This window comes from Crinia signifera, chromosome 7 (genome assembly GCF_055691185.1).
Source record: "Crinia signifera chromosome 7, ASM5569118v1, whole genome shotgun sequence".
Classification (NCBI taxonomy): domain Eukaryota; kingdom Metazoa; phylum Chordata; class Amphibia; order Anura; family Myobatrachidae; genus Crinia; species Crinia signifera.
The window spans coordinates 192344381-192359565 of record NC_139223.1 but is presented as its reverse complement, the minus strand read 5'-3'; the positions used below and the strand labels follow the sequence as shown (position 1 = coordinate 192359565).

At 45.0% G+C, this 15185-nt stretch overlaps 1 protein-coding gene across 1 annotated transcript in view; it reads right to left on the bottom strand.

The window, feature by feature from the left end:
• The window catches only part of LOC146020998 (intelectin-1-like), a 31268-nt gene extending 16555 nt beyond the window's left edge, over nucleotides 1-14713 (bottom strand). The window contains exons 1-3 of the mRNA XM_083154753.1: nucleotides 14620-14713; nucleotides 14476-14542; nucleotides 6152-6295 (exon numbers count right to left, since the gene is read on the bottom strand). Of these exons, the coding sequence (XP_083010879.1) occupies nucleotides 6152-6295; nucleotides 14476-14542; nucleotides 14620-14622 (214 nt within the window). The 5' untranslated portion in view covers nucleotides 14623-14713. The remainder of the gene's footprint in view (nucleotides 1-6151; nucleotides 6296-14475; nucleotides 14543-14619) is intronic.
• Nucleotides 14714-15185: the final 472 nt, after the last annotated feature.

The window sequence follows — 15185 nt, the reverse complement described above, 5'->3', positions numbered from 1 at the left end:
CTTGAAAATATAAAAATAGGCATGCAGCCAGGTGCTTCTGGAGTTTCAGGGCGTAAGTACTATTTATAAAATTAATCACCTTATCACAAAAGAATCTGATTTTCCTGCACTCCCAGTTATGGTAGTAGGAGGCATTGGATTTTTGGCATATGTAGCAAGATCCAGTGTCACTGAGGACAAAATGTGCCCTCTTCACTGGCGCCATGTATGCCCTATTTAGGAATTTTATGTGAGTCTCCTGTAAAGCAGCCAACTGCAAGTAGCTCATGGTAAATGGGAACTTTTTAAAAAGACCAGCCGGCGCAGGGAGATCAGGGATATCCACCTGGTATGGAGTTTCTGATGTTGAGATTCTTTCCCTGCTGCAATAAGATCCGAGTACAAATATCTAATCAGGTATCAGTTTAAGTGGGGAATGTAGGAGGGCAGCTTGGGAGTATGGGTGGAATAGCTGTTTTTCAAGGGAGGGGAGGTATATTCTGATCTGATTGTAAACCAGTCTATGATATATCTAAAGTGCGCTGCTTGAGAGAATGCTTGTATGTCAGGCATGCCAAATCCCCCATCAGTCTTATTGAGTTTTAGTCAGTTGTATGGTATACGGGCCTTTTTCCCCGCCCAGGTAAATTTAAGAAATAGTGACCTAAATCTTTGTAAGTCTATATTGTGGAGCTGCAGTGGCAACATCTGCAAGAGGTAGGATAATTTAGGGAAGGCTATAGCCTTAATCACTGCCACTCTGCCCGTCAAAGCGTCAGACAAATCCATCCATCCAGTCAACAGCTTATCAATCGATGTATAGGAAGGGGGAATATTTGCATTGTAGAGGTCATTTAGTTTTTTAGGAATCAAGACTCCCAGATATGTAAGTGTGTGTGAACAGACAGTAAACTGTGAAGTGAAAGAGGATGAATTGAAAGATATAGAGGAGGCAGACAGGGGCAGTAGGCAGGATTCATCATAGTTTACCCGAAAACCTGAAAAATGTGAGAAGTGCAGCAAAATCTGTTGTATGGCAGGGATCGAGACGTGAGGATTAGATATAAAAGTATATCGTCTGCAAATAAGCTTAATTTGACCTCGGAGGTGTTCACTCGTATTCCAGTAAAGACCTGCGAGGCTCTCAAGGTTATCACCAGGGGCTCTACTGCTAGAGCGAACAGCAGAGGCGACAAAGGGCACCTCTGTCTAGTTCCTCTGAACAGTGATTTTGGGCTGGACAAATAAGTATTCATCAGGATTTGGGATGATGATCCTGAATATAGTAGTTTAATGGTACGGATGAAGTCCACCGGGAGGCCCAAACCTCTCAATAGTGTAAAATAGGTGATCCCATGTGACCAGATCAAAAGCCTTCTCGGCATCTAGTGAAAGTAGTGCTTAAGGCCCAGGACTCCCAGTAGACTCCACCCATTGCATAACCGTCAAGGCCTTACGTACATTAAGGACGGAATGGCGTCCCAAACGAAGCCCGTTTGGTCAGAGTGAACCAGGGAGGGAAGTTTAAATTTAAGTCTGTCTGCCAGGATTTTAGTGAAGATCTTGTAATCTGTATTTAAAAGGGAGATAGGTCGGTAGGAACCAGGGAGGAGAGGGTCTCTACCAGGTTTGTGGATAATTTTAAGAATGGCCAAATTAAAATGTAACGGGGGAGAGGTGCCTTGTAGTATTGAGTTATAGAGGGCAGACAGGGGTTTAGTTAGTTTGGGAGCAAGAAGTTTACACTATTCATTTGAGAGGCCATCCGGGCCTGGGGGATTTGCCTAATTTAAGTGACTTTAACGTGGCCAAGACCTCCTCCTCAGTTATGGGCATCAGCAGAGAACTTGAGGAGTCTGCGTCTAGTGTGGGATGGGAGAGGGACTCCCAGAAGGTCTCCCTTTGCTGATCATTGTTAAGGGGTGGGGAGTAGAGTGCCTCGTAGAAGTTACAGAGCGTGTCAGTAATCTGTGGCCCAATATGGACCACTGTGCCGTCTGCCCTCTGGAGGCCACGCAACAAATTAGTTAGCAGTCGACTAGACCTATTCCCAGATTTGTGAAATCTGGCCTGTCACAAAAAATATGATTTTAGATTCTAGTTGTGATAATAAAGCATCAAAAAGGTTTTTTTGCTCATTATATTTAGCTTTATTGGCCAATGTGGGGGAATTTTGGAATGCCTAATAAGCCTCAGTCAGTCCAGCCTGGGCCTTAAGATTTAATCTCTGGGAGTCTTTTTTATGTTTTGAGGTATAAGAGATAATATTACCCCGTAGTACTGGTTTGGACGCCTGCCAGAATAAAAGTGGGGATTCGTTCTCTGTCTGGAGATTGTTATGCTTATAGTCCATCCAGGACGCTTCCAGCATATTACGAAAGGATTGAGTGTCTGTCAGCTGGGATGGGAATCTCCACTGTCGAATCTGACCTTTATATACAGATGTCGCCAAAGCCACCCAACTTACCCCATGATCTGACAAAGTAATGGGTTCCAGTGCAGTTTCCATGACCTTAGGGAACAACGAAGAGGACATAAGAACGTAATCAATTCTAGAGAGGGAGCCATGTGTATTCCCTCTCGATGGGGTGGCATGCCCTCCACACGTCTATTAAATGTAGCTGGTTAAGGAGGTATTTAATACCATACTTTGGGTTGGAACGCCTAGTGGAAGTCGTGTCATTTCGGTCTAGGATAGTAGATGCCGTAAGTTTAACGTCACCTGCCAAAACTATATTTTGATGAGCGTAAGTGAGTCATTTAGTGGCTATGGTTATGAAAAACTGACTTTATTGGCATTTGACGCATACGCCAGGATATATCGGGTCTTATGGATAGTTATATTGACTATACAGAAACGTCCCTCGGGGTCAGTTTGAAGAGAGTGGGTCGTGACGGGGATGTGTCTTCTAATCAGTGTAACCACCCCTCTAGCCTTTGAATTATATGGGGCAGATGATAAGACCGACCATCCCAAAGTATTTAATTTTAGGATTTCTGCGGGAACCAAATGGGCCTCCTGTATAAATGCGATGTCTAAGCCTAACTTAAATAAATATAGAAGTATTTTTTTACGCTTATCAGGGGAATGAAAACCCCCCACACTGCTTCCCGCCTCTGTGTCCGGTGTCAAGACTCAGAGATCAGGTAAAACTGTTCAGGGGGAGCAGCCTGTGGGGTCCTGTTATTATATACAGGGGGAGCAGCCTGGAGGTGCATATATAATAATGTAATGGGGGGGGGGGGCTGTTCCTGATCACGTTTCTCTGCTGTGCTGCTAGATTCTTAAAGATATACTAACTCATCTATCCAATGCACATAAACTATCTTTATAGATAGTACACAAATATTAACAAATATTAAAAATGAGCTGCAAAAACGTGTATCTGTGGGCAAAACACAAAGATATCTGCACAAGAACCAACCAAAAATGAGTACTGGTTTACTCACCACGCTTCGGGATGGCGTTGATAGTGGGGGTGGCATTAACAATGGGGGTGCATTATCACCCATCAGGGTGGCTGTACAATTAAAAATCAGGTCTGGGGGTGCATTTAACATACTAATCACCCATCAGGGTGACTGTACCAAAAAAAAAAAAAAATGGGGTACTTGTGTATTATCACGGCGCCCCCGATATTGATCGCACTATTTTTTGATCGCGTCGCATGCCATACACCCGATTCAATGCGATTTTATACGATGAAAAATTGTATAAGCACCCTAATGGGTGCTTACAATGTTAAATGCACCCCCACGCCACCCCCCACTATAAACGTGAACTCGAAGCGTGGCGAGCGCAGCGAGACCGGCGGTACGCGTCCTCCGACCTTTTCATACCCCCACTATCCACGTTGGCGTGGAGTTGACTTTACAAAGTGTGGCGAGCCCCGCATAACTTCAGGTATACACGTCCGCTCGCCACGCTTCGGGCTCGGTGGCTCGCCACACTTTATAAGATAAACTCCACGCCGACGTGGATAGTGGGGGTATGAAAAGGTCAGAGGACGCGTCGCTCCCCACGCTTCGGGTTCACGGTTATAGTGGGGGGGGGTGGATTTAACATTGTAAGCACCCATTAGGGTGCTTATAGAAGTTATAATCGCATCCCATTGCATTGTATGCCATATACAATGACATACAATTTTTAAATTGTATAACATTGGTGAACATCGTGCAATATCGCATCGCATACCAAATGGTCTGCAATGCGATGGGCGCCGTGATGCTAGACAAGTACCAAAATCGGGTCTGATCGCATCGCATGCGATGCGACCCGATATGATAGACCCGATGCCATAAGATAAAGTCGGTGGCGCCGTGCTAGGAAACAAGTACCCAAAAATGTTATTGTACAGTAGGTGTTTCTGCACAGAAACATATAAAATACAATTACAGATTTGGATACACACACAAAAAAAGTGTATTAGAATATGATGGGCGCTCTTTAGTTGCTGAATGTGGTGGCATACAGAGACAATGAATCGCTCATTTGCTGTCGGATGATCTGCATCTAGCATAGGGTTGGTGCAAGTTTCAATGGTGCAACTGATGGTAAAGACACACAAAGCAAGATTGCAGCACCTGTAGACACTGAAGGTGGGTGTCTCAGTCGTTGCCCAAATGTTCCCTCCTTTAGCACCAGCATAAGCATAACTACATAGATGGGCCTGACTAAAGGATCCAGGTGCCCTAGGCTAATACACATGTAGCTCCCCTTGTAATGCTGCCAAACAGGGCCGGAGCTACCATTAGGCAGCATTAGGCATTTGCCTAGGGCGGTGCCCTCTGGAGGGCGGCACCGCACACTGCCGATAAATAGCTCAGCCCTTCCCACACATCCGCCCCCTCTGATTATCCTCCCTCCCGGCACCAGAATAGTTCAGTGATTCGCCGCTATTCACATTCCGGCTGCAGCAACTACGTTATCCAGACCCTCCTCCCCCTGCCCCATACACTCTCACTTTAACAGGTGCCGCTGCAGGAGGTATCGTGCCGGTCATCGCTGACCGGCTCATTCATGTCTCCTGCTGCTGATGGCGCCGACGCCGAGGAGCAGTAGGGCTGAGCCTGCCCGGCGCCCAGCAAGGTGGCTGTGAGACTACAGTCTTCTGTCAGCGCTGGGCTGAGGATTTTCACATGTGCAGAGAAGCCGCCTGCAGCCCGGCCACGGACCCTTCAGCCAGCATATACTTCCTAGCTGTGGTGAGTCCCCACTCCTTCCTGGCACTGGAGCCAGTGGATTCATATAGTGATGGCTGACTTGGACATACAATGTAGATGGATATATTCTATATGTCCAAGTATATACCGAAGTATCTATATGTGTTTATGTATATATATATATATATATATATATATATATATATATATATATATATATATATATATATATATATATATATATATATACACACACACACACACACACTATTAATGTGTGTGTGTGTGTGTATATATATATATATATATATATACACACACTATTAATGTGTGTATAAATATGTCAGGTTGGGGGGGGGGGGGTACAGATTTTAGTGTACCGAGCCCCAACAGTTTTTTTGCCGTTCCAACCTAACCCTAACCATTCCCCCACAGCCTGACCCTAACCTTTCAAGCTAGGGGGGGGGGGGGGGGTGTTGTGCTGACAATTTGCCTAGGGTGCCAAGAAACCTTGCACCGGCCCTGCTGCCAAACACACGTGTATGGGCGCTCAGGAACTCACCAGTCATACTGCCCATGTGTAGGTAATGAAGGTTATACAACTGGCATGTATGATCTAAAGCTTGTGGTGTGTGAAGGAGACTTTGGCTTTAGGCTGCCCAGCTGGCGCTGTAGCACAAAGTACATAAAGTAATGGTTCCATCAGTCACCTTAAGAACTTTAACCATCACAGTACATCAGGACGGGTGATAGCTGGGAAGCATGGAATAAATTAGTGAATTAATTTTATTCCTTAGCAGTCACCTGCAACCCCCCCCCCCCCCCCCCGCAGTCCTGGCGCCCTATTTATTGGTTATTAAGGCCCTGTTTGCAGATACATTTGAAGCAAAAGATTCAAGGAAGGCTGTGACTGCATCAAAGTCACTCTGGTACCTATGAGGAGGAAGTATCCCACCCCCTTCATCATACCCCGGTTTTCCCTCTCAATCTGCCCCTGCACATTACTCACCTTTGGCACCACAGTGAGCCTGCTTGATTTCTTTGCAGCTCCGATACTTATTAATGTTTGATTTGCTGAAACAATCAGAATCCTCATTCCAGCAGGCCAGTAGATTGAGGATGCTCAGCTTCTTCTCATGAAGGGCGGGGTTATCTAATAATATATAATAAATGTTAGATGTTACAGAAAGTTGGGGAGCAAGGCTCCGGCCTTCATGACTGGTTGTAAAAGACTGAAATCACATATAAAAAGGACCAGGATGTACTTCTAAAGGGATTCCCAACAGTATGTGGATGTATGGCCCTACACATGAATCATTTTTATTAAGATTAAATATTTCCTAAAACCCCTAAAAACTGAACATTTCCTACAACAGTCTGTACTACTCCCTTCAGAGAATAGATATTTTGTGGGTACCATTTAATGAAGCGGCCAGTTGAGGACCTGTGAAGCATCTATTTCTCAAACAAAAGACTCTAATGTACTTGTATTATTGCTCAGTTGTTCACCGGGGTCTCCCACTTCTCTTTCTGCTCTGATTAGAGCCTGTTTGTGCTGTTCACTGAAGGGAGTAGTACACACTGTTGTAGCAAATGTTTCGTTTCTTGGCAATTTCTCGCATGGAATAGCCTTTATTTCTAAGAACAAGAATAGCCTTTTTGAATTTCACATGAGTTCTCCTTTTCTGGACATTTTGAGAGTATAATCCAACCCACAAATGTGATACTCAACTAGCTTAAAGGAATAACAAGCAAACCCATTTTCAGCTATGCTAACATAATTGCACAAGGGTTTTCTAATCATCCAATGGTCTTCTAAGTTCTAACACAATGAACCATTAGAACACTGGAATGATGGTTTCTAGAAATGTGCCTCTATACACCTATATAGATATTCCTTTAAAAGTCAGACATTTGCAGCTAGTATAGTCATTTATCACATTAACATTGTATAGAGTGTATTTCTATTTAATTCAATGTTAACTTCATTGAAAAAAAAAGTGCTTTTATTTAAAAAACAAGTGACCTCAAACTTTTGAACGGTAGTGTAAGCCAGTGGTGTCAAACTCAGGGACCTCCAGCTGTTGTGGAACTACACATCCCTGCATGTTTTAGCAATCCATTATATAACACCTGTGGTAGGGCATGCTGGGAAGTGTAGTTTCACAACAGTTGGAGGGCCATGAGTTTGACACCACTGGAGTAAGCAAAGTTATTGAAGTAAAATAATTTGGACAAACTGTAATTCTCATCTAGTAGAAATGTACACCTCATGATCTTCCTGGGGCTAGGTCCATAGGAATGACCATGATCACTGCAGGCTAGAGTACCGTTTGAGCTGTTGACAAATCTGTATTTTCCACAAAACAGATCATGAAACTCTACATGAACCCCACACTAACTTTTGAGGTATTGTTTTGCCCCTGTATGACCGCCACGCATTGATAACTTTATACCAATCTTTTGGGGAATGAATTGGCCAATCTGGGATTACAACATACTGGATTTTCAGGATCTCCTGACCCGGGCATCAGCAGAATGGGGAATTACCCCAATAGCTGTTTGATGTATGGGCCCCATTATCTTGAACCTCTCATACTTCATTTGGGGGTTGAGTCTTTATTTTAGCACCTCCAATTCTTTGGAACTCGCTTCCTTAAGCAGTAAACTCCAGACACCTTCAAGTACAGGCTCAAGACTTATCTTTTTTAATCAGGTATTTCATTAGTGACACAGTAGTTTGAAACAGATTACTCTTTTCTGTAGCCTATCAATACTTTAGCCATACTTGCGTGCTCTCCCGGAATGGCCAAGAGGCTCCCGAAAAACAGGGATAAAATTGGAGAGAAAGAAAAGCATACTTACCTACCCACCCGGAATTGCTGGGAGGCTCAAAATCAGGTCAGCCTACTGGTCCCCCGGGAAGGTGTGCAAGTCCCCTGCAATCCCGCCAGCCTCCCACAATCCCCCCTTGGCAGGGGGTCCACAGGGACTTGATGCTGCGAATCACATCATTGTGGCCCCGCCCCACTGTGCAATGCCTGCACCCACGTTTCACAGTGGGGGCATGGCCACACCCCTAAACAAGGCTCGGTTTTTGAGCACTGCCTCCTGTCTCCCCCCCCTTTCACACAAAAGTGTAGCTACGGTGGAGCCGGCGGAGCTCAAGCTCCAGGCGACGTCCCCTCGCATTGCGCCATGAAAGGGCTCACCCTCCCACCGCAGATCGGATCTGTGTTACCGATCTGTAGTGCTGCACTCCTGGTCCCCTCTGACCTGTCCTGTCATGACTGCCGCGGTGCCAACGCCGCTGTACAGCAATACCTTTGTGCTGCCATGTAGCGCTGACACAGGCTGTAGCCGGGCTCGGTAGCAGCACGTTATCACAGTGCGGTATGTGTGTGCCTGTGTACAGCAGCACCCGCCTCCTCCCCCTCTTCCTCCGAGTCGGATAGCAGTGTGAGTGGAGGAGGGGACGCTGCTGCTGCACATAATACACATGGCGGCCGGCGGGAGCTGATAACAAGCAGCCTGCCTCCTGCTCACCATGATCTGTACGGTACTTGCGGAAAACGGCTCCGTGCAAACGCTGTGACATTCCCCGCCGGTGAACAAGACACCCGGAATATTATCACGCATCAGACAGCTGGTCAATGAGGTGCAGGGTGCTGTAGCCCACAGGGTCACCTGGAGGAGATTGAAAGCTGGGCCACTACAAAAAACAGTGTTGGTACTTGTAGGACTAAGAAGACCCCAGGAGCACTGCTGGCAGACATGGGGCACCTGGCTGTGTGGGTGCTGGGTGTCCTCCTGGGTGGGGGGTTGCACGCCTCCTACTCTTCCAAACTCAACATCCCCAAACTCCTGCTGCTTTTCACCCGGGGGACCCGGATCAACTTTATATTGGAGGTGACAGAGGGGTGCTACAAGTGGTGAGTGACCCTCTTCCTACCCCCCCTCCCCCCATGGGTGCAAATTAACCCACCTCCAACACCCACCTGTGTGGTCCTCTTATTGCTGCTTCATTCATTTATTTTGTCCACCTAATTTGACACCATGGTTCCATAGATGTGTCAGCATGCACCGTGACTAGTATTGTGCCAAACAGATCGGTATAGTGCCACAGACTGATGGGTGAAGGAGGGATGAAGGCTGCCACCATAGGGAGCCGGGTACAGGAGGACAGATCTGTGAAACCTGTGCAGGTATGTGGGGAGAGATGGGGAGCCCAGGACCTGAAAAACTAGAGGCCTGTGAGGAAGCCTGAAACTCTGAGGAGAACCAGGTCCCTGCACAGCACTGACGGATTATAGTCTGTTACTGACCCCCTCCCCATCCCATTCTCAGTGTCCCAGTGTCTCCCCTAACCAACCAGCCCACTACACCCATTTCACCACCCCTGCAACTAGAAACCACCAACTTGCCTGTCACAGTAATACCCCCTCCCATCCTGCCTAGAGTCCCCTATTCCCTCAGTGTCCTCCATTCTAGCCTAGCGTTCCCCACCATCTCACCGACTGCCCTAGCCCAGTATCCCCTTCATCCCTCGCACAATTCCTCTCCCTGCCACACTGTGCTTCTCCATCCTACACTGCATCTACCCACTATTGTGTGTGTGTGTAGGAGGGGGGTGAAGGGTGCAGCAGGCTGAATTGTATTAAGAAACCTTGCACCTTATGTGTAATGGGCATTACAGCATGTGGCGTTATGTGTAATGGGTATTACAACATTCGCCCCGTTAAAATGTTCAATGTGAATTATGGTGTGTGGTATAAGGTTAGGTTGCGCCCCCTTTTAGCTGTGCAAGAGCCCCTCTTACTACAAATTGGGGGGGTGCAAAACATGCCTTTGCTCCGGGCACCTAGCTACACCACTGCTTTCACAGCACGCATGCCGGTGATATAGGGACATATTCATTATTATGTGAGCCAGCCCCCAGAAATAAAGAATCCTTTAGAAAACCTTCAGAATATGTATTTGCCCTGATGTATTATTCCTGATTGCTGGGACAGTGACTCTGACGGGAGCTCATCCCGGTCATCAGCGAGAAGTAGACTGATCGCATTATGATCATTTTACTGTACTTCCTGTGTTGAGTTTTAGGAATCATATATCTCTTATCCCAATAATAGTTATTGAGATATTATTATCTTGTATTGATATAATAACATAATATATACACACATATTTGACATCTGCAATTATATTCTAATAGACTTTACAATACAATATGCAGAGTACTTTTCACAAGAGTTCAAGTCTGATATTTACAGGCAACACAAACCATTACAGAATACATTAACACAGTAATTGATGTGTGTGTAATATATATATATATATATATATATATATATATATATATACACACACCTCCTTGCTTATATTACATAAAACATTAAACAATTGACAGACTTAGACTGCTACGACACTGACATAAATTATACCGTCCGCCTCTCACTCCAGCCCATTCCTTGGTTCATCTCGCTTCTGATGTCTTCTCTCACTGCCTCACATCTCTCTGGATAGGGTGAGTGTGAGTGTGTCAGTCTACCTACCTCTTTCTTTTCTTATATCACAAATTAGTCCCTTTGAAGTACCCCAGTTTAAACGGTTGTATCCTGTCCCGCAGTATAACTGGACAATAGCTAGTTTGCATTTGCTAAACATATACAGTCTGTGCTAACTAGTATATGCTTAAATACCCTTTTGTCTTATTGTTCTGTTCAGGGCCGGCGCTTCCCACTCAGCAGAGGATGCAAAGCAGGTAGGCACCGTGCAGGAGAGGCGCTGTCCCTGCTGTGCATCCTCTGCTGTCCTCCGTGCCTGCCGGCTGCTGCTGCTGCGCCTGTCACACTTCATCACAGGCAGCAGCGCCGGAGGCACAGAGATCCCTCCTAGCTCATTATCAGCAGGGTCCGAAAGGGGGCGGAGCTACACTGGCGGAGGGGGCATGGCTACATGGGGCAGAAGGGGCGGAGCTACAAGGGAGCAAGGCTGACTGAAGACACCAGGAAACAGGAGAGGATGAGCTGCCAGTGCCACCATTGTAAAGTGTGAGTGTACTAATGTCGGTAACTAATGTGGGCACTTGTATAGGCAGCACTACTAATGTCAGCAACTGGTGTGGGCACATGTGTAGGCAGCACTACTAATGTCGGCAACTGGTGTGTGGGCACATGTGTATGCAGCACTACTAATTTCAGCAACTGGTGTGGGCACGTTTGTAGGCAGCGCTGCTAATGTCAGCAACTGGTGTGGGCACGTCTATATGCAGCGCTACTAATGTCGGCAACTGGTGTGGGCACGTGTGTAGGCAGCGGTACTACTGTCGGCAACTGGTGTGGGCACGTGTAGAGGCAGCACTACTAATGTCGGCAACTGGTGTGGGCATGTGTACAGGCAGCGCTACTAATGTCGGCAACTGGTGTGGGCATATGGTTACACAGTGCTACTACTGTCGGCAACTGGTGTGGGCACTACGTATAAGCAGAGGCACTACTGTCAGCATCTGGAGTGGGTATATGGTTACGCAGTGCTACTAATGTCGGCAACTGGTGTGGGTATGTGTATAAGCAGAGGTACTACTGTCAGCATCTGGAGTGGGTATATGGTTACGCAGCGCTACTACTGTCGGCAACTCATGTGGGCACTACTTGTAAGCAGAGCAACTACTTTTCGCAACTGGTGTGGGTGTTATGAATAAGCAACGCTACAAATGTGGGCATATGCAGGAGTACTCGGGGCATTATGTGTAGCATAATGTGTGTCAATGTCATATGGGCATTATAGTGCATGGCATATTATGTAAGGGGAATTACAGTGTGTGGCATAATGTGTAATGGGCATTATGGTGTTCTGCATACTGTGCAAGGGGCATCATGATGTGTGGCATTACGAATAATGTGCATTACTGTGTGTGGTTACTATAATGTGTTATGGGCTTTGAGGTGTGAAGCATAATGTGTTATGGGGATTATGGTGTTATTGGTACTTTTATGTGACCACGCCAATTCCCCATGAAGCCACGCTGCTACAATTTTGCGCGCGCTGTCCCTATTTTTTCACACATGGCACCAAAATGGCTAGTTACGGCACCTGAATAAGATTGTGCTACTGTGTAGTGTAATTTGGAGTGGGAGCATTATTGTGTGGCCACACCCCTCCCTTTGTAAAGTTTGGTTGGGCACAAATTTATAGTTTGCAGGAGGGCGCCGAACCCCCTAGCACCGGCCCTGGTTCTGTTATTTGCATCCTGGGGTGGTAAGTACATTACTTTGTTTATACTTGGTTAATAAGGATGTATGGACCTGGGGGAATCAACATATCTCTATCTGCTAATTAGCATGCCTTAGATATTTTGTCTCCTAAATTAATTCAGTTGCATTTGATATGTTACAAAGTGGTCATTCATATTATTTAGTAAAACACAAGCTATACTACAATGTCTAAACATTAAACTATGATATCCTAATTATTAAGCTATTCCTACTTTTATATATACACATACATAATATATACACTATGGTTAAAATCACATTACATTAAAGATGGTATAAAATAATATCTATATTTCTATGCAAGCCACTTGCCTATATGGTAACACCTGCTGTGCCGAAATCACAGGCGAGGTCAGATCCCTCACCCAAAATATCATGTGAAGGTAGCCCATATGACATTAGATGTGGCTGATGCTGGAAAAGTAGGGACTGCATTGTTACATTTTGGGGATACTTAGGGGTAAATTTACACAGATGTGAGTCACTCAAGATGGGATGTTGCTATGGGCAAACATCTATGGGATACAATCTATTATCTTCAATAGAACTCCAATTTTAGGAAATTTACCCCTTATTTATTTATAGTTTCTTATATAGCGCATACATATTCCACAGCGCTTTACAGAGTATAGTTATTAGCAAAAACACATAACGAATTACAGCACAAGACAGTTTAGGACAAGTACATGGTTAATACGGATAGTTGCATCAGGGGACAGGACACTGAAGCAATCATCAGGGTGGCAGAGGTTTATATATTCTAAGAAAGGCACATGAGGAGAGAGGGCCCTGCTCGTGAGAGCTTACATTCTAAAAAGGGAGGGTTAGACAGACAGGGGTGACACAGAAGGGAAAGAGGTGAGCATAAACAGTAGGTTAGGATGAGAGATGGTCGGGTTTTATGCAGGAGGGTGGAAAGAGGTCAGCTTAGTCCTTGATATTTTAAGTCTGAAAATGAGCTGGGTCATCCAAGAGTAGACAGCAGAGAGACAGTTGGAGATATGAGAGAGGATAGAGGGAGAGCGGTCAGGAAAGGAGCGGTAGATTTCAGTGTTATCAGCATAGATGTGATCGTGGAAGTCGAGTGAGCAAATAAGCTCACCCATAGAGGACGTATAGAGATAGAGAAGAAGAGGGCCAAGAATAAAATTTTGGGGGACACCTAAAATCAATGGAAGAGCAGGACAGGAGAAGTCATTAGAGGTACAGCTGGGCATTTACAAAACTGACAGTGCAAATACAATTATTAACATTGATAGTAAAAGTTGTTTGCAGATGTAAAAATGATGATATTATGGTTGAGTAGCCAGAGTAAGCAGCCAGAGGTAGTATGTCGTGAGAATAAATTGAACTCACTCAAAGCAGTCTTTGGTTTTCTCGAGTTGTTGCTTCTGTCCTTCTGTTTCACTTCAGTGTAACGCCAGTATAACGCCACAGTTATATTTTTATTATGCCGCACTTTAAAAATGATGCACTCAGCTAACCCATGCACACAGCCTATGTAATGATCTTTAAATGCATCTGCACTCATTAATTGGACTCACCCCACCCAATCCCAACCCCCCCCCCCCCCCCCTACTACAATGAATGGTAATAAAAGTTGCCTACATAAACATCCATGTATTCCAAAATAGCATGTGTCATTAAGAGTTATAAGATATTCCTCCCTTCACATAGGCAACTGAGATTTGCTTTTTAACTTGCAAAATTAAGTGTGTCAAAAACACATTTCTGATATCTAAAGCAGTGTGCAGAATGATCAATTACCAAAGCTTTTAAATACATCCAGCACCTGAGGTGTAATCATCTGCAGCCCAGCCAGACCAAGTATGTAGAATGCTGGTTACCTATGACAATATCATATCAATCTAGGACAGAGGGTAGAATCATCTGCAGCCCAGCCAGACCAAGTATGTAGAACCCCTTAATATTTGCTGGTACCAAGATGAGAACGTTACAATTTAGGGATCAATACAATGTAGAAACATCTTCATATCTGACAGACAGAATAACAGATTATGCGCTATATATGTAAATATTAATAGAATTGACTTACCACACGAGTCCCGAGCAGTGACTAGGCCGGCCAGCATGGCCACCAGCAGAATGTACACGGACACCTCCTATAGCAGAACATTTATTAATACATGTATAATACAGATATAAGTGTTCCATCACTCAGCAGTAAGTAGACTCTTACCATTCCTTTACTCGCTGTCCTGGGGAATGATGCTGTGGAATCACATTCCCTTTTATGCTGTAGTGTAGAACCGCCCACATTCCTCTTCCAAATGTCCAAATCTCTGGCCACACATCAGACCAACTTTCCTCCAACCATCCAACTAGTTGGTTGGATGGAATAAAAACCTGGTACTGGATGGGAGCAAATGTAATTTGTAATTAAGTCATTTGTTTCCCAAATCTGAAAATGGACAACAACTGTCACTCAGACAATGTACTATAGTTGGACCTATTTGATTTAAAAATTTCCCTGAATGTTTTTGTCCATTCTCCTGAGTTTGTGAGCAAATAGCTTATTGGCATTTGCTTCCATACAGTACCAGATTTTCAGTCCAACCAACCAACTAGTTGGATGGTTGGAGGAAAGTTGGTCTGATGTGTGGCCAGCAAGGTTGGATAATAATGGGCAAATATCAGTTAGTACATTATCCATTCATCTCATGGGGAAATCCTGTTCGCTAATCCGGTGTTGCTTTTGAGCAAATAGGCAAAGCACTCTCTTTATATTGTAATTTTTATTGTAAT